Consider the following 24,695-nt stretch of genomic DNA (forward strand, 5'->3'; position numbering starts at 1 on the left):
ACATTAAACAATAATAAAACAGCTTAATTGATTTTTAAAGAAATTATGTTTTTTTTACAAGCTTGAGGGGAAAAGATAAAAAATGATTGGCCTAAACACTTCTAGATATCTTAAATTCTAATCCTAATCATCCTAATATGTAATAGATCTGTAGTTTTCTGAACTTGATTCATAATGAATTAACTTTACAGTTATTGAACTGAACTGAATCAACACTGAACTGACTTGAGCTGAATAATGACAATATCTTGCTCGCCTGATGCTTTACGGTAGAATCTGTCTCATATTTGAAGTTTGCATAATTGATTCTATTACTTACATGTTTATTACTGTGAAGTTGCTTCAAAACAGTTTCTCTTGTATAAAGCGCTCTAAAAATAAAGGTGACCTGACTTGACTTCAAGTTCCTCAATGCATGGCCTGACACCAACTCCCACCTCTGAAGGAAGACTACTGCACTCAGACAAAAAAGTGACAATAATATTATTTTAAGACACCACTTTTGCCACATATAATTATTATAATTTATCTCTGTACTAGGATTATAAATATTATTTGGACTTTACTGCTGCTACATGCACCTCGTTGCTTTCCACCTGTCATTGCACTTTACCAAGCATCTGCTAATTTTGTCATTCAAAATGAAGGAAAAAAAAATGTTCCTTTAAGGTGTAACATTTGACCCGTGAGTTATTTTTCTGAGGGCATATTTTTTCTAACCATATACATTCTCTCTGCATAATATGATGTCAAATTAAACTGAAACAGTTCATTATAAAGAATTCACAATGTGAATTATTAGATGTTTTCATCTAATAAAATAAAATACTTTCAACACATATTTTATGTGATAATATTACGTGTGTTAATGAGGTCTTCAGTCATTCAGCTTGATTAGTAATTGATGATTCTTCACTGTGATTGGTCTTGTTATCATTTTAAATGTAATGGAGTTTGAATATGTTTATGCCTGATGAAGGTCATGCGACCGAAACGTTGCTAATAAAATATTTTTGATACGTTTTTGCAAGTATTGATAGTGTGCGGGATTCAAGAATTTTGACTTTTTGGTCTTCTCTCCTACACACCTATCCATTACCTGCTGGTGTGAAACGGTAATTGTTAATTTATGTGATCATATGTAAAATAGTATAACTTGAAGATATAAGACTTTACCAGTGTTGCCAAGTCTGTGGTTTTCCCGCGGAATTGGGCTACTTTTACACTGTTGCCGCGGGTTGTTTTTAATATCCGCTGGTTGAAGCCACCCCAAATAACATGATATTTAGCCCCTGGGATGCAAATTTTACCAGGAAACCCCACCAAAAAATGCGTATTTTACCCCCTGGAACACGATTTTTACCCTGAAATGCGATTGGGCTAGTTTTGAGAAGCAACTGGGCGGGTTTTGTTGTGAAAACCTGGCAACCCTGGACTTTACAAGTATTTTAATGGGTGATTATGGGTAATTTTGGCCTGATCCCCCATTAATTTCTGACCCTGATGTTCACTGTATACAACTAAGTGAAAGTGAAAAGGGAAAAGTGACATGTGAAGGCCAAGTATGGTAACCCATATTCAGAATTTGTCCTCTGCATTTAACCCATCCAAGTTAGTGCACACACATTAGGACTAGTGGGCAGTGAACACACACTCACATACACACACCCGGAGCAGTGGGCAGCCGTTTTACAGCAGCACCCAGGGAGGATGCCACTTGCTCAAGTGCATCTCAGTCGTTTCCTGCCGGTATTGAGAATTGAACCCACAACCTTCAGGCTGACAGTCTGATTCTCTTATCATTAGGCCACTACTGCCCCAAAGGTTAGGTTTGTCAGACGTGATTCAAATCAAACCCACACCTCCAGGGGAAGACTGGATTATATGTACTGCATACTGCAAAACAAAAGTATCTTATGAAGTAATAAAGTAAATCAAACACACACCATGGTGTGAATTATCTAAATAAAGGTGAGCTTTAAGACAGATAAGAGCATTTAATATTGATCAAAACATCAAGTTTACTCTATGATGAATTATGAGGGGGTTCAGCTCTGAAACACTGATTGGTCAAATTGTCACCCATAATTAAGTGGCATCTGGGAAGTACAGGCAACAACGCTGATGTCACATTGCATCATAGGAGCCAGTTGGCATATGGTGAGACCTTTGAACTGTTCCTCATTTTTCACTTGTAGGCAGAGTGTCATGCTTGACATGGGGAAATGTGACTGCTGCTCTGTTTGGAATATATGGAGTGAATATTACAGAGATCATGTGAAAGAGACTATGTTGTAAGTTTAACCTTTTTAGAAATGGTAAACTGAGGTGACTGAAAGTGCATTATTGGGCTACACAAAAATGGCAATTTTAGTCCAGTTTCTAGTCTTCCACTGTGTGTTTGCATTATAGATGTTGTGTGACCATGACTCTTTTCTATGAGTTGTTCTAATCAGCCAGATATGACAAACCTCACATCACATTTCAATAATCCTTTGCTTTCACTGAGCTAAAATCCACAATCAGCAGAAGAGCAGCAGAAATCTTGAAACTGTTATCCCACTCACATTTTCAGTCAAATCATGTAGCACAGCAAGGGGTTGCTGCATATATAGGATATGGCTTGAATAAACTGAGCGCGATTGGCTAGCAGCTGTTTAGCATACTCTCCCTGATTGGTTAAGGAGCTGACTTTGATGGATTGGTTCTTTACTGATTGGTTCCTCTAAAAAAATGACGTTTCAAATGCAGGGCAGGGCTAAAACTATAGGGAGTGGCTAGTTTGATGTGTGCTGTCAATCATCATGGGCCTATACACACAAAAGAGTGTTTTAACAGTTTTTTACCGCCAACATTTTTGTTTAAAACATTATATTTATAATTTAAAACATAGATTATCAACTCAACACATTCATAGAAACGACAAGTATTTCATCCTTACCAAATGTACACACAATTTCACTTTTAATCCACAGAACAATTTAACACTTTCTCTATTTGCCACAGTGGTACTAATATGGAAACAAAATTTGTAAACTTACACCCGAAAGTGGAGGTAAAATAGCTGTTATTCAAGTTATAACAACTTGATTTATGAATTGTTATTCATGACATTCACGTTCCTGGCCAGTTAACACAGAATATTAAACATTACTCAGACTGCTGAAAGAAAAACAAGTGCATATAGCTAACGTGAAATTAACTATTTTAATCGTGCGTTTCTTGGAAGAACTGAATGGTGTACTTTAGAGGCCTGTGTTATTTAACTATCAGGGTCCTTTCCTTAAGTACTGTAGCAAATTACACCGCGCTGTCATATGGCCTTAAAATCATATTAAAATATGTGTTGTGCTGGATCTCGAGATCTCATGAAATGAATCCATCCATGAAGCCAGGCGCTTTCAACCAGACCCAACGCCGTATGGAAGGCCTAAGCTCATACTGAGACTGCCCGCCATTTTGTCTCCTGTTTCTCGTCAGGTCGTCTGCCAACTCCGCGTCACCCAATCAGGGCGCACAGAGAAACACATGGTCCGCGGGGCTCCTCAATACCCTCGCGTGCCGCACGCCCCATTTCAAATAAACACCCGGGTCCACTTGGCGCAGCGAGACCCGCCATCTGCCCAAACAGAGCGCGCGGAAAATAAATGCCGCTCTCCTAAACAAATAAACCCTCGCGCCATTCAGAACGCGCGAGATGGAAGCGCGGGATAGGAAAAAACACGATTTATCCTCGCGAAGGGTAAACACGGCGACAGGTCTCTGAATATATGAGCAGACCGGTGGAATGGAGAGGTTTCACAGAGTATATAGTCAACAGAAAAGTAATCAAGAGGAAAGTGTAGGCGAGGTCGTTTAGAGAAATAAATGATAAAGTGGGCTGGAGTTAGCCTATATCAGTGTCAGACATACTCCCAGGGCCCATATAGAAAATGACTATTTTAAATGTTTTACAAAAATAAACAGGTAGGCTATTTCATTATTAAAGGCAATCATTTAAATTTACATTATTTATATCTATCATTATTGATTGTTTTATTGAGTTTTTTGAGTATTTTACTCAACCTTTAAAAGGTATTGCTGGTCTAACCTATTAGCTAAAGAATATTTACTATATAAAATGTATGTATATGTGTGTGTGTGTGTGTGTGTGTGTATATATATATATATATATATATATATATATATATATATATATATATATATATATATATATATATATGTATATCAGTATTCTTTAGCTAATAGCCTAGTTTAGACCAGCAAATACCTTTTATATTATTTATATATATTTTATATATAGTATATATTTTATATAGGCTATATTTATTATCCAATATTTGGAGTCAGTGAGATGTTTTTGAAAGAAATGAATAATTTTATTCCACAAGGATGCATTAAGATTTCTGTCTCAGATAAATGCTGTTCTTTTGAACTTTCTGTTTATCAAAGAATCACATTTTCCACAAACATATTACGCACATTAGACATCACGTGTGTTTAAAATGATATTTTTTAAGTGAAGATGAGAAATTCTGAAATGAGATTTTTGTTATGGTTATGAAAATGCCCTTAAGACAAAGGGACTAATAATGTTGATGTAAAAACTGTTTATTTTATTAATGAACATCAAATGAATTACTTTTTATGAGCATGATTCCAAAATATTGATCGATTAATGTTACAAATAGAACAAACATTTTACAATTTATTGAAAACATTGTGGTACATTATCATTGTCTGTTTTTACAGCAAACCTGCGCATCAACCTTCGATCCACTAGAGGACGATAGAGCATCAAAACGGCAGGATCCGACCCTCAGAAATGAGGTTCTGAGGCCTTGTTCCTGGCTTTCCTTTCCTCATATTTCAGGCTATTCATGAAATCACATGAATCTGAGATATCTGCAGGTACAGAGTGGTGTGAATTCTTCATCAGTCACTTTCTTAATTGCTAGGTTTGTTTTTAAATATGGTGAGATATCATGTGATGGACTGCATTTGTAAAAGTTTAGTGGCCGTATCACATGCATCATATGAGGAAAGATTTCATGATAACATTATTTCATAATATGCTTCGTTAATTACAGAGACATTACACATTTAAATAAAACTTTGCAAAAAGAAAGAGTCTTTCTCTCTCACTCTCTCTCTCTCTTTCTCAATCCCCAGGGCGGAGAATGAGATGATTGGCCATCTTTGCGTTTTGTCGTGCAAGAGGCAGGGCTGTCAGAGAAAGCTGTCCTTTTAGGGACATAATTGAGGTGGGCAGGACGGCATGTGTGGGCGTGATAGGCCGATTGTGTCAGAGAAAGCAAGATTGACAGGAGTGACAGCTCCATTTATTGGCTGCTAGAGTCTACTCAGCAAAAGGGCATTCAGGGCCACTGGCTGGCTCTGCTGGCGGCCTGTGCAGTCGGCGCCTGGTGAGTAAGCATTTAGACAGCAGCCCTCACCGCGGCAATGCATGGGAGAAATATCTCTGTCAACACTGACTGTGATCTTTGACGGTGCCTCTAAAGAGGAAGGTCATACATATGAATGCAATCTCTGTCACACTCTTTTTCACACACACTCTCGCACATAAACACACACACAAAACCAAGCCTGACATAAATTGCACATAATGCCATGTTGTCAAACTCTCTTGGCACAAAGATTCAGCAGTAAACACCCTGCACTAAAAGTTCAGAGTCCTCCTGACCCTGGAAACATTTCTTAGCACTGCATATATTGAATGTTATCTTTGTGGAATGATTTAACACATTGGCTGTAATACAGTTTCTTGTTTGGTGTTTGTGACATTCTTGCTGAATGTAAAGTTTGAGATGATGCATAAAGGTAGTGCAGCGATAATACAAGGTTTTTTTAAGACAAAGGAAACAAACTTTGAATGATGGTTTGCAAAGCCTGGTTTTAAAGTTTTGGAAGTCTAAAGACTTGACAGTTTTGACAGTATTATAGGCTGACAGAGAGATCAGTTTAATTATATAAATGTAGTTTATATTACTGTGCAAAGATTTTTTAAAAAAGGCTGCATTTATTTGATAACTCTGTGTAAAACATAACACAGTAAAAACATAACACTGTGAAATCTTATTGTGTATTTGGATATATATTATAAAATGTAATTTATTCCTGTGATGTCAAAGCTGAATTTTCAGCATCATTACTCCAGTCTTTAGTGTCACATGATCCTTCAGAAATCATTCTAATATAATGATCTGATATTGAAGAAACATTTATTATTAATATAAATGTTGAAAACAGCTGTGCCGCTTAATATTTGTATTAAAAATTTAAAAAAATCCTTGCTGAATAAAAGTATTAATTTCTTTTTAAAAAAACTTACCCTAAACATTTGAATAATAGTAGTAAATCTATATTCCTCTGTCTAAACACACACACACAAAGACAGATCAATACATTTATATGATATAATCTAATAAACGTAAATAGTTTATAAATAGATATATGGATCCGTGAAGTGAAGCACGCTCCCAGAAGGCATTATCTTATGAATCGTTTTAAATGAATAGTTCTGTGTTCCTTCCAATCGAGTTTGACTGGGGTGTGGCCAATGCAATTAAAATTCTGACTCATGGATTGAAAAGGAGCCAATTGTTAAATTCTAAATTGTGCCCATCCTGATTCAAATCATATTATCATTCAAATCATCTCTGTAAAAGAGATGGTTATACCCATTATACAAAATCAAAAATACAAAAAGGTGTGCACATCCCACAAACCCAACTGGGGCTCAGGTGCAGGACACACTGAAGCAAAAAACAAATGTGATGTCCGCACACTGATATAACTGCTCCGTAAAAACGTTTCGACCATCGGGTCTTCGTCAGGCACTTTATACCCAACAGTATATGTATCGCCATTACTGACAGAGTAAGACTTTATTTAATCTTTTTTTTTGGTTTCTCTTTGTCTATTTCCAGTAATGCATGAAGCCATGGAGTCATGGTAAACAGCATATCTCGCACAGGAATTTTATCCAACATGGAGGATGAAGAGATTTCTCCTGGTGAGTTCTGGGAACTCTGTGTATGTGATTTCTGATAAAATAATCCTGCAGTTGTAACTTTGGTCAAAAGTCCCCTGTAATTGTTGCACTTGGCTAACGAATGTCTATGACAATATTTAACTCACAATTTTGGCTTCTTTGCACACACATAAACATCCACACACAGGCACAGATATACACACATCAAACAAAAATCGTTCTTTTATATATGTTTGCATAACCTTTCCATCAAACAAAGGTGAAAGAAAATAAACACTATCCAGAGGAAATGTCCTTCTAAAGGAAACACGCTCACTTGGTGTTACAGCGTGTTTTGGTACTAAAATATTTGCGTTTCAGTTTTTTAGAAATGTTGACGTCCAGTGGGTTGCGACCTCAAAATGTCAAAACTAGAGTTGTAGAGATGCGAACTGAAAATGAAGAGAGACTGCGCCTAATGGAAAATGTAAGTATTTTATTCCAACTGGCGTAGTTATGGTCAATACTATATAGGAAAGGTTTCACACCGTCAGACCGGGATTGAGATGCAGTGTCCTTCAGACTAATAAAAGCAGGCGATTCATGTACTTAGAAAAAGGCCACAGAAAGTACCACCTAATATCCTAAAGCTGTCATGCTCAGAGAATCACTTAATAAGGCACATAATCGTAAGAGGCGGCCAAGACCTCAGATGACACTAAATCAATTGGCAGACGGTAACTCCTCAGGCGGGCCACGGTACCTAAGCTCTGAGTTATGACTTTCGGGGTGCCCCAGGGCTCAATACCCGGCCCACTCACACTTCTCTCCGTCCCAACTTTACCCTCTGGACTTAATTCATTTTTCCCTCGCTGGATCTGACAAGTTGCGTGTTACTTGGCGCCTTTCAAGTCGCCGGGCCAGCAGTATGATTAAGGGAGATGGAGGAGGATTAATGGAAAAATACAGGAACGGCGAGGAACGGTGTTGACCTAGAGGGAAACCGTTACGTTAATTCTTAACATGCCATTTGTTTCTGGCAGTGAAAGATAAAAGGTTATATGTCTCAAGAAACCGTAAGTACGTCAGAAGTGTTTATTTGGTTTGTCCAGGCATATATTGAAACGGTTGTTTGCGAAGGAAATTGAAATTATAGTACTGCATAACCAAGCTATTTGCTGTGGAGGTCTTGCTTAATCATTTCCATAGCTCATGTTGTCTTTGGTGTCAATTCCCATCTGCAGATGATACCGCTAAAGGATGAATGGCAATCAGATGTTAGTTGTTTTTGAACAGAGTTGGAGAGCGCTTTCGTACAGTAATCATGAGAAAATGCTGTGCCCAGAATTGCATTCGCCACAAAGAACGCTTAATCCCTGTCACTTTTCCATCTCTACCAGCGTGCATCTATTGTTCGGTTTGTGCTCATCCCTACAAGAAGACGTTAAACGCCGGTAGAGGTTTTCCAGGTTAGCTTTCCACATTCTCCTCACTAATCAAGTGCTGCCTCGCAATAACGATAAATCTCTCATTTTGACGTGCGGCATAAATAAAGCAAACAGGCCTTGGTTTGATTACCCAGACTCCCCGTGAACAGACGGGCATTTGAGTGGCTCTGCTATTTATCAACCTGGATCTCCCTTCCTCTCAATCTCTCCAGCACTCAAAAAACGCCGTCACTGATTGCGTTTAATGTCTAACACATGGCCTGGCCAAGCATTCCCACTGCTGCCCGGGGAGGTGTTTGGACTGATTAAGAGAACTGTGTTTGCGGCCAAAGACTTGGGTTGTGAAACCGAAAGGTTTTGGCAACGCGGCAGAATTTCGAGTGTAGCTCTTGGGATTCGAATGTGGTTGCCTCTGTGGTTAGCGGACAGAGTTTCTACTCTTGGAATCTTGCAGAAGCATCCAAACGGGAAAGAAATGGCATATAGCAGCAATTACTTATTATCCTGAGGAGTGTTCTGCACTTCAGTGCTCTACCTCTCTCTCTCTCTCTCTCTCTCTCTCACTCTTTCTTTTTCTCCTTCATCTATTCAGATCTTCTCCCTATTTGCCGGCTGCCTGGGGTCACATTTAACCTGGAAGTGCTCTGATTGGGCCGGGGGTCACTTCACGGGCCCCCAAATTGCCTGCACCCATCCGTCACTGTCAGGCCATTATTAGTGCTATTATCATCAAAGTCACAGTCTGAATTATAGCGCATGCAAAAGCTGCGCCGCTCGGACTTAACGGTGACCTGAGCCAGGATGACAGCAAAAAGGGTTGAGACCTTGCCGATGACATCACTCTAATCCCTCAAAGGCAGAAATGGCTGATGCTGAACAGAACAGTGTTCTGGGAGAAAGTTTGCAGGTTGCACAGCTTCATGTCGTCTTGAAAGTCTCAGATTCATGTTAACAGACGACCGTAGGCCAGATCTGGATGAGCAGTTTATTGGGGAAAAGGTCTTGTTTCTTGCAGCAAATGCATTGAGTTAGATGTTAATAGTTGATGAGAAGCAACATTTGACACGTGGGAAAGTTAACTCATTTAGCAGCAGGTGCTTTTATACAAAGAAACATACAAATGAGGAATGCTACAGCATAACTGATTAATTTGTTAATGGTTTACGTGCCTAACGGGATAGTTTACCCATTTACTCACCATCATTTTGTTCCAAACTTGCATGAGTTTCTTTCTTCTTTGGAACATAAAGTAAGATATTTTGATGAATGTTGGTTACCAAACAGTTTCGGTTCCCATTGTCCTCCACTGTATTTTTTGTCTATACATTGGAAGTCAATGGGACCTGAACCTGAACTTGAAACCATTTAAGTAGTTAAGTGTTCACAAAAGAGTTTTAAAGGGTTAGTTCGCCCAAAAATTAGGTGAGTATGAACACTTTCAATGCCCGGAAAGCTACTAAAGACATCATGTGACTACAGTGGTTCAACCTTAATGTTATGAAGTGACGAGAATACTTTTTGTGCGCCAAAAAAACAAAATAATGACTTTTATTCAACAATATCTAGTGATGGGCCATTTGAAAACACTGCTTCATGAAGCTTCAAAGCTTAACGAATCTTTTGTTTCGAATCAGTGGTTCGGAGCGTGTATCAAACTGCCAAAGTCACGTGATTTCAGTAAACGATACACGCTCCGAACCACTGATTCGAAACAAAAGATTCGTTAAAGAAAGTGTCTTTATTTTATTTTTTGTTTTTTGGCACACAAAAAGTATTCTTGTTGCTTCATAATATTAAGGTTTAACCACTTACCTTTCTGGGCATTGAAAGTGTTCATTATCTTGCTCCCTATGCAGGCCTCACTGAGCCATCGGATTTTATCAAAAATATCTTAATTTGTGTTCCGAAGATGAACGAAGGTCTTACGGGTGTGGAACGACATGAGGGTGAGTAATTAATGACAGAATTTTCATTTTTTAAATTTGTGTTTTTAGGAGTTTGTCATTCTACCATCAGGGTAAAATATGAAAGTATAGTTTAGTGATTTTGTAATACAGTATGTCTGATTTAGGATAATGAAGAAACTACACTATTTGCCTTGCATAAGATTGAAATGGACTTTGAATGTAAATGCTGGATTGAATGCTAGTTTCTTAAAGGTGAATTGTATAATTTCTGCACAACAAAGAATTGTAAAATTAATGATATTTTTTGGCTTAGTTGTCTCTGCATACTGAACTGTAACATAAGTATATAAGCATCAAAATGTACAAAAAATTACACATTTCACTTTAAACAAAAGAATAAGTGAGAGGTAACCCTAAAAAAAAACTGGTTTTCCCCATCAAAGGCCCGCAAGACCCCTGTCCAGCACTCCTTCACATTCAGTGCTGCCCTGGACACCGAATGGCCTGCATTGTTTTGTACTCATGTGTCATTCTATGTTGTCTCTCAGCGACAGATCTTAAGGCAGTGCTGTTGTCCTTATAAATTAAGCTTCTCCATATGCATGAGCAGAAAGGGGGAGAGAGAACGTTGGCAGCGGAGGAAAGAAGTGCCATGGCGGGGAGTCTAAACAAGTGACAGACTGCTGAGCGGCCTCAAAACATGAGCTGTCCATCACCGATAGGTGAGTATAAAGCTTCTGCATGCACATCCATTGGGAAATGTTAAGAGGTGCATTTAATACAGACATTAAAGTATGTAGGTGTGTGTTCATTTGTATCATCCTTTCCTTTTGCCTGGGTGGCTGACCCACTTTTCTGTCCATTATATCATTTTAGGGCGCTCCCAAGGGTTGATGGGAGTAGGGTCAGAGATCAACTCCAACGCCCCCATATGGTCAATTAAATCCCACTCAGTGCCCAGGCAGGGCCTCTTTCTTTATGGCGCTATTTACTCTTCTATTTTCATTATGTACATAGAAGGAAAGATGGAGAAAGAGAGGGCAACAGTACAGAAAAGGTCCTTGTCTGTTACCTGCGCTAGCAAAATTTCACTTTTGGGAATCGTAAGGAATTTAATGATTGTAGTTCTGATCCTGATTCCACTTAAATATTCCAGTTCATTATCTTTGCTGTTGGTCTCAAATAATATGGGCCAAATAGGGCAGTATAGATCTATTTTGTGTTTGCAAACAGCGATGATGTTTTTTTGTGGGCGGAGCCTACCTGGTGGCAGAAAATGACAGTTCTGCAGTAACCGTCTGTGGAAGCCACCGGATAAAAGAATAAAAAAAAAAGTTAACTTGGAGTTCATATCTCACAATTCTGACTTTTTTCTCACAAATCTGAGTTTATATCTCACAATTCTTAAAAAGAAAAACAGAATTGTGAAATCTACTCGTTTCTATTCTGTCTTTTTACCTCAGAATTGCGAGTTTGTATCGCGCAATTCTGATTTTTTTCCCTCAGAATTGTGATATAAACTCACAATTGTGAGTTATAAAGTCTGAACTGGGAGATATAAACTCACAAATGCAAGAAGAAAAGTCCGAATTGTGAGATAAAAATGTTATAGGCTATGTTTAAAAGTTATCTGTGTAAAATGTTATAGGTTTAAATTTTATTTCATGCTGTAACTGCTATGCATGTATGTCCCCTATGAACTGCATATGTGAATATCATGTAGACTTTATACACACACACACAAACATTTTTAGGTTGATGGGTAAATGGTTTAAGTAGCTCCACCACTGATGCAGGAAAGATAGTCAAAATGTTTTTGTACAATGTTCTGTCCTCACTGGCATCATGAAAATCATTTCGTTCCAGTTTTTTTTTTTTTTATTGATTCCCAACCCCTTTTTGAGGGTTTACACTGACTTTAGATCAGCTCCTTTAGTACAAACTCTTATGCAGCGAAGGCAAGTCTGACAGTCACAAGACAAACTTCAAAGCTGCTCTCACACTAAATGGAGAATGGCAGCCCGTGACCCAGAAAAGAAGCTTCATGCTGTACGTGCAATTGATTTGTTAGGAGAGAGGTGAAAGGTCTTATGCTAAAAGTAAATGAAAGAATGCATATCAATAGGCCTATATCATCAATACCCCTCTTTATGCTGGTTCGGATCCTCTCAGGAGGCCGAAATGTGTAGGGAGGAGATCAATAATTGGTCTGTCTGAGCAAGAGATGGTGGCTCTGCTGTCACATTTGTAGTCTGGACTGTAATAACATCTGCCGGGATGTAAGATTTGCTTTAGTCACAGATCTTCGTGTTTGGTCTTTGCAGATTATGAACGTCACGGTGGATCCGGCAGGATGAGTAAGTCATTTTGTTCATGTAAGTTAGAATGAACCTCTCAGACAGTCTGAACTGAAATGACTGTGGCCACCAGGATCAATGCAGTGTGGATTTCATGCTTGTCTAATCACCGTTATAAGAGAAGGTGCCAGTTCTCTTTCATCCAGTATGTTAATGTATCTTTCTTAATGTCCGTAGCGAAGTAATTCTGTTGTCGATGCCGTTTGTGTCTCCTAACAGTGAGTCTTTGTGTGCTAGTCTGTTTTAAATTGAATGAACAGGAGTCAAAACTTCACATAGACCCCGTTTACTCCTGGTATTAAGTTTCGGGCCATTACAAGTGGACAGCACTAAATGCAGGTGTAAACAGGGTCCAAAACACACTGAATTCTGAACCTATAAATCAAATCATATTTAAAATGCATATGACCAAACCACATTTGATGTATAAGCACTAATTTAATGTGCCCAGACTACTTACCTGTCAATCACTCATCATTTAATACAAGTAAACTGAGAACAGCTGAGAATTATATACATTTGAGAAGCGTTTTACTAGCAGGTATAGACTTGCCTAAGCACTTGATTGGATCAAACGGGACCTTGTTTAACTGAGCCATATTCACAAAGCAGTAGCAAGACAGTACTGGTGCACATGGCACTATTTGAGTGACCTTTTGTAATCCCCAGACTGCTTTAATGAGTTACAGGATCCACTTTGTTCCAGCCCAGAGCTGCTTCCCTCCTCTCAATCCTGGAGAGGCCTCTCTTTTACAACCTCAGGTGCTTCTGGATACACTTAATGCTCACTGTACGTCACCTGGGACTGCATGGGGTCAAACCTTACCTGACCTCTCACTGGTCTCTGTGCTCAGCCAAAAAAAGAAAGAACGAGAGAGGAAGAAATAGAAAATGGCTTATAAAGTCTCCATATTATGTGGGACGAATAATTTCATATCTTTAGATTTAGATAGAATGTGTGTTTTATTATACACATTTTTAAGACAAGTGCATTTACATGTCTTCAGTGCTTTTATTTAATATTTTATTAATCAAGATGTTTTTTTCATCTCTTAAAGAGCATACAACATATTATATATCCTTGTCCAATTAAAAAAAAAAAAAATCCACAAATTTATTTAATATTTTTCTTACAATAATTTGATTATCATGGTTGAGCGGATGAGCTTGACAAATGCAGTAAATGCTAAAAATAATATTACTTTTTTTGTCATATTTTTAAGTAGGCATTATGTACTTTTTGTAATGTTATGTTTTTAGTCATTAAAATGTATTTATAATTAAAACACTTCTTTAGATATCATTTCTATAGATGTTGATTTATGATGTTTTTATTCACTATGATAGTGATTGTGATGATTTTAACTATTAGTCAAGCAAGCAAATCAAAATCCATATTTTCATTGGGAATAAAGACGTTTAACACTGCATTTCATGCTATGTAAAATTTATGTTAGATAAAAGATTTAATATAGGTGTTAAACCAAAAATATAATGTTTTAAAAATGCCATGAGACACTGAAGTGTACTGTATTTTGTGGTAAGTGAAAGTAAATCAAAGCTGCTATTAATAAACAACAACAAAACTACATTAGCAAGAAGTTATGAAGATCATTAGAAGTAGCTAATTACTAAATTAATACTATTAATCTCGCTTTCAGCAGCAGTTACGAGCTTTACGTTAAAATGCCTTATGTAAACACTTGCAGCTATATAGCAATCATCTCATCTTGACAGATTATGAGCTGTTTATGATGTATTTGACATGTTAGCCACTGTTAAAACTTTTAGAGTCCTCTTTTTAAACGCATTTTACTTGTATTTAAGTGTTTCAAGACGCACTCGTGATGTTGACACGCCAGAGTGTCTTTAACTTTAATCGAAATGCCACGAGCGTGAAAGTCATCAGGCTGTCACGGATCTGCGCGTGGCCATGACCGGCATGATAAAGAACCGGACGGTATTTCGGCGAGGAAAACGGCTAATGGGCGAAAGATGAGGAGAAAAACAATAGCAAAGCGCATCCTGTACAATGGATACGAGGGATACGAAGAGACACCAGAAGACACCGGCGCGAGGGCGAACCACGTCTTCAGTGTATGTAAACATCAACCTTTTGTTGCGTAGTGTCATTGTTTTACGGACCCTTGATATAATTATGTGACTGTCTTTCAGCAAGAACCGCCGAAGAGGAGAAAATGGAGAGGACTGAATGGAGAGGACATCTCATCTTGTAATGCTGACTATATTAAGTTCAAAACAAAGGTCTGTTCCTTTTTATTGCTGACTTAATATGATGAGTTTTTTTTTTTTTTGCTGATAAGCAATGCAAATAGATTAGAATAACTGTTGCAATGGCAATTCTTAACATTTATAACTTATAATATTTAAAGATGTAATAAAATGATACAATTATATGAAATATAAAATTGATTTACAGTATATTCCATGTGATAATAGAACATTTTAATTAATTAATTAATTAATTTGTTTATTTCAGACTTGCTGTAGCCTATCTGTAGTTTAATGAGGGTTAATAGGATCTCTTACAGTACAAATGAAGACACTAGAGGCATTATTTGGATTTCCGCAGACTGTCACACTGGCAGAACCCTCTGGAGGACCTTTAGGCACCATTTCACAAAAGGAAATCAGTTCTCTGGGGAACTTTGATGGAACCCCCAAGTTCCTGCAAGAACTTTAAAGACTGTCATCAGTTCCTCCATGGAATTCCATCACGAGGGAAACATTTTGAGGCACTTTAAATATATTGTAGTTTGTAATAACAGGAGTGCAAAGGACATCTGAGGCATCTTCAGAAGGATAGAGGATCTTAAGAGGGTTCTGCCAATGCGAGGAATCTCAAATGTCGTTTTATTTTTACAAAGACATATTTTATGTTACAAACCAAATCAGAACAACTGTTTTTTCCCCTAGAGTAAACAATAGTAATTTTATTTTATTTTTCACTCAAACAGGCTTTTGAGGTTGACAAGCCCCTTGGAGATGCAACAAGGGATGCAGATTTTACTATGGAGGTAGTAACTTTATTAAAAATCGAATATTTAATTGACTGCGTTAATTTAAGCTTCTTACTTTTAAACATCTACAGTGAAGTGCCTTTTGATGGTTTAGAGCCGAAAAGTCAGTTGCACTTACACTTCAAAACAGTCGGTGTCTATGCTGCTCAGTTTATAATGTGACGTGTATAATTTCCTTTCAGGTGCTCGGAAGCCTCCAATCACGTTCAAGGGCGGAGCTTATCGCCATGGTGCTGAGTATGCAAAGGGAGATGGACGGCCTTCGAGAGCAAATCAGGAGCCTAACAGGTAAAGTGGTGGACTTCTGATCTGAAATGAGGAGGCAAAGCCCTCACTGGGTTTTTTGTTTTTTTAGTGCAATGCATTTCCATTGGCATGGGAAAGATGTGCACTGAGCTGAAATCTTGCTAACAGTCGACTCATTCACAGCCCATTTCATGTTTCAAGATCATTTCAGTTTGAGGAAAAAAAGTTCAGCAAGTTCATGAGGAAACTTCACGTCGAGGAAAGATTTAGTATTACTGTGGTGTGCCATGTTACACAACAGGTTAACCCTTGTGAGACAATTTCAGACTAAATTCATAGTTTTTCTTTTACAGCTTGTGGGAAGTTGGCTCAGACTCTTGAGGAGTTGATCGAGAGGAGTGATAGATGGCTGTGTGGCAGCCACGAAGCTGCAACTCCCAGCATTCCAAGGGAGCCCGAGAGAAGCAGGCCACCCAGTCACATTTCTTCTCCAACAGTGCTTAGTGGAAGAACAGATGAATGTGCAAGTTCAGAGCAGCAGGGGTGTGGTCAGTATGAGGTCACACAAACAATGCAAACGCAAAGGAATGGAACGCTTCTGGAACAAAAAGTAAGAGTTACGTTTTTAGATGCCTCTGTAATCAGTTTCAGACCTTGTCCAGAACATCTTTTTTTTTTTTCTCTGTGAAGTTTATTATACTTTTTTTTTAAGTTCTTGATAGAATCCCATGTGTTTAATTGTTTTGAAACAAAAAGTGTTTTTGTCCTCAGTTGCTGTTTTCTTCTATTGTTTCCTCGTAGGAAAGTTAACGATAATCAATTTAATGATAGATTAATCTGCTGGTTATTTCTTTGATTAATGATCAATGCCCTCCTTAAACAATGTGAAACATTAATGTTTATGTTGGGTCCAAAAATGGTTAAAATAAAGGTTACAATATAAAATGGTTAAAAAATTCACAGTTCAACATTATTATTATTTTTTTAAAGAAAAACATTAATAAGCATTTTTGACAAATTGTTTTAAAACAAACTTTTTCACTGTAGGGTTGCAATTAACGACTATTAATAATCACTTAATCTGTTTATTTCTTTGATTAATCAGACATCATACCCAATGCTCTCATTCAAACAATATGCAAATTGAAGTAATGTACACATTGTGTCCAAAAGTAGTTAAAAATTGCAATTTAAAGTGATTTTATTTAGTAAAAAAGTTTTTTTTTTTTAATTGTACAAAAAATGTAATTCGAAACCAGCAGAACAGTTTAAATAACCAAAATTACCAAACCACAAACTAAGTATGCAAAGGTATTCGGATTTATGCATTAATTAAAATTACTGTTCATATAAAAACATATCGATCCCAGTTTATATTAGGTGGCCTTAACTATTGTGTACTTACATTTAAATTAATAATTTGATACAATGCGCTTATTGTGTACATACATGTTTTTACATTGTACTCTTCCCTTACACCTTAACCCACCCTTGAACCGAACCACACCACAAAACCTGTCCCTAACCTTACCTGTATCCCACCTCAATAGCAACAAAAGTGTTTTACAATACAATATGATCACAATAAGTACATTGTGCTTATTTTTTGATGTAAGTACATAGTAGTTAAAGCCACCTAATATAAATTGGGACCAACATATCATTACCTGCATTGCATATATGATTTCAAGTTCAGTTGTGGTACATTTAAAACTTGATGTTTGACAACTAATATTTGACTGAGTTGCCTGCACAATCTTTGTGAAAGTCAAACAATGGCAAACATTTAATCACAAACTTTTAGACTGCATTATTTTGCATTATAAGATCAGTATCATGACATTTAATGTGTTTTTAGGTCATTTTTCACTACTTTAATGTGCCATCACTGACAGGGTTTCTTCACGCGCAATGCAAACACCTGACTCATCAATAATGACATTTATTGTTGAATATTTTCATTACTGTTTATTATCAATCCTCATTCATTGTTTGGTGACTGCATTTTTTACAGCTCAACTTTTTTTGTTTCTCAAGGTTATCACTGCTGATCTTCTGGAGCGCTGCAACACAGGGACCACCGCTCAGAAACTCACCAATGACCTGCTGCGCAGCCTGTACGACAGAGACTGTCTGGCTTCTCACTCAATCTCAGGCATCGTTAACAGCAAGCGAGGGACGCCCAAGCCAGCTCTTCCGGCACATGAGATCCAGGCCATTCTGAGTACGTATAAGAGACGATTTGAAACAAGTACTGAACAGTGGGCGTCTTTTAGTTAGTTTGAGAATTCATTCAGTTCCATTTCATTTACTGCAATCAGACCATTGTGAAGTTTTTGATTAATTGAGGTCTCAAGTTTGCAGCTTTGATTACTAGTGAAACATTCTCCACAGGGACAGTGCAGCGGTTCTTCCCTGGAAAGACGGATTCGGAAATAAAGGGCTACATTCGGCAGAAGCTTCAGAATGAGGCCAAGAGGCTTCGGAAAAGGCCGCACCCAGCTGATGATCCATTGGTGGGCTCTTTTAAAGAGGCAGGAACGACGTTTGAGCATTGAGTGTTGACTTTCTTTGGACATCCCCAATGAACTTAGTTAAAGAATTTAAAATTGACAATGAGTTCTACCATCATTCACTCAGTTTTCATTTATTACAGTTCCAAACCCTTATGCATACAGGTTTCGAACGACATGAGGGTGAGTAAATTATGACAGAATTTTAATTTTGAGTAAGGCTGCACAATTAATCTAAATAAAACCAAAATCACTATGCGACTTAGTGTGATTATCAAATCTCGAAGACTGTGATTTAATTACATAAGTACATGCTCTGTGTGTTTCAGAGTGAAACGCAGAACTGTATTCATTTACACGCGAGCAGTTCATGATCTGGTGTTTTCGGTGTCTCTGAGTGGCCTGGTTTGCAGTAAATGTAGCACCACTCAAACTCTCTGCATGTGTTGTGAGTTTGGGTCGCTTATCCACCTTATTACTGACAAGCCTACTGCATTTTGAATTATGGGTTGCACTTCCAGTTTGGGAAACTTCCATTCGAGAAGACTGAAACTAATTATTTCAAAATCAAAAGGTTTGACTGAATGAGCTGTCGATTTTCCTTCATGTTTTATTTTCAGACATCATGAGAATAACATAACGCTTGGTATTTTAATGTGACATGTTATAACAAGAAGATCTATGGCAAGAGATCATTTCAGTCATGGCATTCTTTTCCTCATGATTATTTTTCCCCTTTTCTTTCCGCTGTAACAGTATGAAAAAGGACAACATACTGCGCGTTTGTGGTCTGTTCTCCTGATTTAATATACGATATATCCCATTAATAATTCACTGGAATGCACAAAGATTGTCTCGTTTCTCATCTCTTTCCAGGTTTGTTCTCATGGGTAAATACAATTTATTATCCGTCAAAATGACGGAAATCACTTTGAAATAGTATCACGCAATGCTGACGTTAACGAACATTTTTGATTAAAGCAACACGTTACATAATACAGATATATATTTCTACAGTGATATTTAACCCGTTCGTTATTGCTGGTACCTTGTTGATGCTTTTACACTTTTAAATGTCCTTTTAATGTTCGACGGTTGCAGGGTGAGTAGAATAATGTCGTCATATTGTACCCAGTTTAAAAAAACATGTTATTGCGTTCATAGAGCAAGCCTTTCACTGATTGTTTACAGCTTAACGGAAGTTGCACCCATAATTCGAGCATGGGGTGTAGGGATAAGGTGGACAACATGCATTTGGGAACGTAACCATTGACCCAAACTTGTAATGAGAAGCCCTTATAAAACAACTTGCGTCAGCAAAAAGCTTTTAAAATTAAGAAATCAAGACAGCCATAAATATTAGTATTGTAATTTTTACAGTTGTACTGTAAAATAATTATTATTGAATTAAATATTCTCCTTTAAATTCTCTTTTTATTTTATTTTACAATTAAATATAACAATGGTAATATTTGTCATTCTGTTAAAATTTTTTAGTACATTATTATTAATATTTAATTAATTATTATTATTATTGATTAGTAATTTATCACATTAAGTTGCAATTTTTATCAGAAAATCGCAATTTGATTTCTTCCCCAAATCGTGCAGCCCTATTTTTGAGTGACTAAATCCCTTTAAGGTCGTATTTGTAAGCTGTAGAGCACACGACAAACTATGTGTGTATGATCTTTATCATTTTGATTACCCAAAACTGTGACTTTGTATTGATTTGAAATTGCAAAATGAACCCTGGAGGCACAGTTAGAAGTAGATGGAAAACAGTATCTTCGGTGTACCTCCAGCATCACTGCCAGACGTTATCACACACTGTTTGTCGTGCGCTAAAACTTCGAACGAAGTAGACTAAAGCTGTGAACACAGTGGCAGATGGTTAAGCATCGCTCTCCTGTAAAATTACATGGATGTCACTTGGTAGGGGGGTTACATCGTGATTGATGTAGTTCAGACTTGTGGTATTTTAGTCGATCACATGTTGAAAGTGTGCCCCGGCGTGTAATGTGAATATATATTTTTTCTGTGTAATGTGAAATACACACGTGCCTCCTATATTGGACTCCTTACTGTGGCCTTATCAGTCAGAAAACGCAGCAGTACAGTTCTCATTTCGAAACCACTGTGATTATATCTATTAAAAAACAACTTGTCTGTCTTGAATGTGTGGCGTCTTTTTTTTGTCTTGATTGCAGATTCTGTTCGCAGAAGCTTATTGAATCGGCTGCTTGTAAACGTACAGGTTTTTTACCTTTCCAGACAGAAGCACGCAGGCTCCTGAAGGCCAACGGCTGTGTGAGTAAATTAACCCCGCACTCACCAGCTGTATCACTGCACACACCCCTTTCTGGGGGAAAAAAACACATCACCGAACACATGGCACAAAGGACGGCGTGGGAACTGCATATGGTACATAATCAATAGGCCTTATCGCGCACACACAACCCGAACTGCAGACACACCAGCATTGGGCTAGACCATTATCAGTGATACATGACCCTAATCCATTTATGTGTCAATGATACAACAGATTGGGGTTCGGGAAAACAGCGGCGTGGCACTGGGGACGATATCTTCACCGATCCAGCCATCTTACAGACCTTGCCTATATTTCCACTCACTAGATCTGCTAACAGCAAATCAATGGGCTTCTTTTGTTTCTGCAGGTTCAGACATCCTCATTGTGTCATTGTGTTATCGGCGCCGTGGTGTGTGTGTGTGTGTGTGTAAATCGCTTTGAATATGCCACCAGGATAGAGGCCTCTCCCAGAATGTTTTCTTTTTCTAATGTGAGGATGTAAACGTTGCAAGGAAGCGAATATTTCAAACGGTGTTACAGTGCGGCTATTTGATCTCTTGAAGGCTCGAGTTGATTTACGAATATGAAAAGTGCTTCAGCTGGATTCGCCAATATTTTCACTGCGCAGTCAAAGAAAACTTCAAAGTTGAAGGTTGGAGCGTTAAACAGTCCTCCGGGCTCGCATCCTTCTCTGAAGGGGCCAAGGCAAACACGCCTCGGCCCTCCGCGGGGCTCTCGCTAAACCTGGGTAAAAGCAGCAGGGAAGACAACTGAAATTAAACGTTTGCAGAACGCAGGAGAAACGCCTCCTCCTGTAGGCCCATGCGTTTCCCGCAGAGCTGTAATATGTCATCTGGGCAGCCACTTCGGTGGAGGACATATCCCACAATGCCCTGCAAGGCAGGGTGCCACAGTACCCGTTGCGGCTCACTAACGTGCCTCCACGTGCCATCTTAACTTTTCATTTGTCTTCTTCTACCTGTCAAGTGGAGGAAAAAATTGTATGGAGGAAACGATCCTCCTCAGAGGGATCATGATCTCAGTTGTACTTCTGTGCATGAAATGACATTGCACTTCTATTCAGTGGTCCACAAGCATCTTAAGATGAGCAGAAAAAGTCTAATTCAGTCATCTCAATCCCAGTCATAACATATATTCTATACGTTTCAGGGACTAGACTCTGAAATTTAGGATTACATGTACATTTTCTTGTGTGTGTGTATAATATAAGAGCTATATATTGCTTTGCTTTCATTTGTTTTGCTTTGTTTTGTTTGGACCAAACCACTATTTTTGTTTGTTTTCTATTTCTATTTGTTGTAAGCTTTTTGTTTTTTGTCTGGAACTTTTATATGTGTAATATAAGCCTAAACCACTGTTTTTTGCCCCCACCCCCCACACACTTTGTTTTGATTCGTCTGGATCTTTTGTATGTATAATATCCATATAAAACCATCGTTTTTTTGGTTTATTTGTTCAATTTGCTTTGTTTTGTCTTGCTCTTTTGTAAAATATAAGCTCAAAATGATATTTCTTTTAAGCCCACATTTTTGGTTTGTTTTTCGCTTTGTTTTTGTTTGGATCTTTTGTATTTATATAAAAGACTAAACTGCTGTTTTTTGGTTTGTTTCTTTGCCTAGTTTTGTTTTGATCTTGCATTTGTGTAATACAAGATCAAACAGTCATCCTGTGTTTTGTTTTGACCTTGTACAAGTACACATATAAGTCTAGACAGCTGTTTTGTTTTGCATTGCATACTTTTTGTTTTGTTTGGATCTTATGTATAATATCTGTATAACAACATCAATTTTTTTTTTATTTGGTTTGTTTTGGGTTTATTTGTTCACTTTGCTTTGTTTTGTCTTGCTCTTTTGTAAAATATAAGCTCAAAATGATATTTCTTTTAAGCCCACATTAATGTTTTTTTGGTTTGTTTTTCGCTTTGTTTTTGTTTGGATCTTTTGTATTTATATAAAAGACTAAACTGCTGTTTTTTGGTTTGTTTCTTTGCCTAGTTTTGTTTTGATCTTGCATTTGTGTAATACAAGATCAAACAGTCATCCTGTGTTTTGACCTTGTACAAGTCCACATGTAAGTCTAGACAGCTGTTTTGTTTTGCATTGCATTGCATACTTTTTGTTTTGTTTGGATCTTATGTATAATATCTGTATTTTTTATTTTTTTTTGGTTTGTTTTGGGTTTATTTGTTCACTTTGATTTGTTTTGTCTTGTGCTTTTGTAAAATATAAGCTCAAACCGGCATTTTTTAAGCCCACACTAATGTTTTTTGGTTTGTTTTGTCTGGATATTTTGTATGTATAATTGCTTAAATTACCATTTTTTGGTTTGTTTTTCGCTTTTCTTTGTTTTGTTTGGATCTTTTGTATCTATAATAAAAGACTAAACTGCTGTTTTTTTGTTTTATTTCTTTGCCTAGTTTTGTTTTGTTTTGTTGTTGCATTTGTGTAATACAAGATCAAACAGTCATTCTGTGTTTTATTTTCACCTGGTATAAGTCCAGACAGCTGTTTTGTTTTGTTTCTTTGCCTAGTTTTGTTTTGTTGTTGCATTTGTGTAATACAAGATCAAACAGTCATTCTGTGTTTTATTTTCACCTTGTATAAGTCCAGACAGCTGTTTTGTTTTGTTTTGCATTGCATACTTTTTGTTTTGTTTGGATCTTTTGTGTGCATAGTTCAAACAGCTGTTTTTTTGTTTGTTTTGTTGTGATCTTGCATTTGTGTAATACAAATTCAAATGATGTGTGCTGTGTTTTGACTTGATCTTGTATATGTGCAATGTAAAGTCCAAGCAGGTGTTTTGTTTTTATTTTTTGTTTCTTTGCTATACTTTGTTTTGTTTGGTTTTTGCATATGTGTAATACAAAACCCAGCTGTGTTGCATTGTGTTGTTTTTTTGAACAACAGACACATTCTTCAATAAACCTCAGTACTGTTTTAATTAGAGGTCCTTGACTCATCTTGGGAATCTTGTTGTTCTGTCTGTCATGGTGGTAGGACAAGGAAAGACCAGCTGTCATGTTTCCAAATCAACAAAGGCTGTTTTTATATGCATTCTCTTGGGCTGAGTGTGATTTTTCCACCAGCGAGACAGAGAAATCCATTCGTAAAGATGCAACGATCTGAGCACAGTTGACATTCATAGTCATGCGTGTAGGAAGAACATGTTTTTGCGGCTGTTCCTTTCTCTGCATGTTCTCCCGCTGAGAAGTGCATGTTCAATTAAAGCACAGGGGGTGACCATTGGTCCAAACCAAACAGAACACGCATACGGCAGCCGCGAACGCTCGAGAGAGGCTCGGGATGGTCAGTTGTCAGGGCAACATGGCCCCTGGAGAGGGACGAGGGTGAAGCAAACACCTGCCCTACTCTGATCTGTAGGGAATTACTCTGACTGAGAGCAGATGAGCATCCTTAAAACTGAGAGAGCGAGTGTGAACGAGCGAGGAGGAGGAGGAAAAGCTGGGCGAAAATGCGAGCATCTGTCCAATGAGAAGAGTGGAATTTATTTATTATCAGGAGGAAGAGGTGGTTCCATGGGGTGGTTTGATTAATGTCCAACCCTCCATCTTGTCAGTCCGTTTTTGTCTGCTGAAAGGAAAACAAAGCACGGGGGGTTGAGAGAGGGAGAGAGAGAGAGAGAGGGAGAGAAGAGGGGTGGTGGAGGGGTGTTCGGTTAATGGCTGCCACTGAGGTTTCTTTTCATGTCGCTTGGGCCCGTCAGCTTTGATTGATGGCTCAGACAATGATTGGACAGACCCTTAGCTCCTGCTCACCAACCATGGGCATTATGGGAAAAGGGAGAGAAATTGGGAGAGCAAGAAGGAGAGAGAGATCTCATCCAATGAGAGGACA

At 37.8% G+C, this 24,695-nt stretch overlaps 1 protein-coding gene across 1 annotated transcript; it reads left to right on the forward strand.

Annotated features, from left to right (window-relative positions):
• Nucleotides 1-2,735: 2,735 nt before the first annotated feature.
• On the forward strand, nucleotides 2,736-23,978 carry LOC125273260. The gene is made up of 12 exons (XM_048198471.1): nucleotides 2,736-3,966; nucleotides 4,753-4,911; nucleotides 5,173-5,426; nucleotides 6,951-7,036; nucleotides 10,960-11,071; nucleotides 12,674-14,803; nucleotides 14,882-14,971; nucleotides 15,685-15,744; nucleotides 15,930-16,035; nucleotides 16,347-16,603; nucleotides 18,031-18,217; nucleotides 18,388-23,978. Exons 6-12 carry the CDS (start codon nucleotides 14,702-14,704, stop codon nucleotides 18,549-18,551), a joined length of 966 nt encoding a protein of 321 aa, XP_048054428.1. The 5' UTR covers nucleotides 2,736-3,966; nucleotides 4,753-4,911; nucleotides 5,173-5,426; nucleotides 6,951-7,036; nucleotides 10,960-11,071; nucleotides 12,674-14,701; the 3' UTR covers nucleotides 18,552-23,978.
• The last annotated feature ends 717 nt before the right edge of the window (nucleotides 23,979-24,695 follow it).

Source organism: Megalobrama amblycephala, linkage group LG1, assembly GCF_018812025.1.
Source record: "Megalobrama amblycephala isolate DHTTF-2021 linkage group LG1, ASM1881202v1, whole genome shotgun sequence".
NCBI classification, from domain to species: Eukaryota; Metazoa; Chordata; class Actinopteri; order Cypriniformes; family Xenocyprididae; genus Megalobrama; species Megalobrama amblycephala.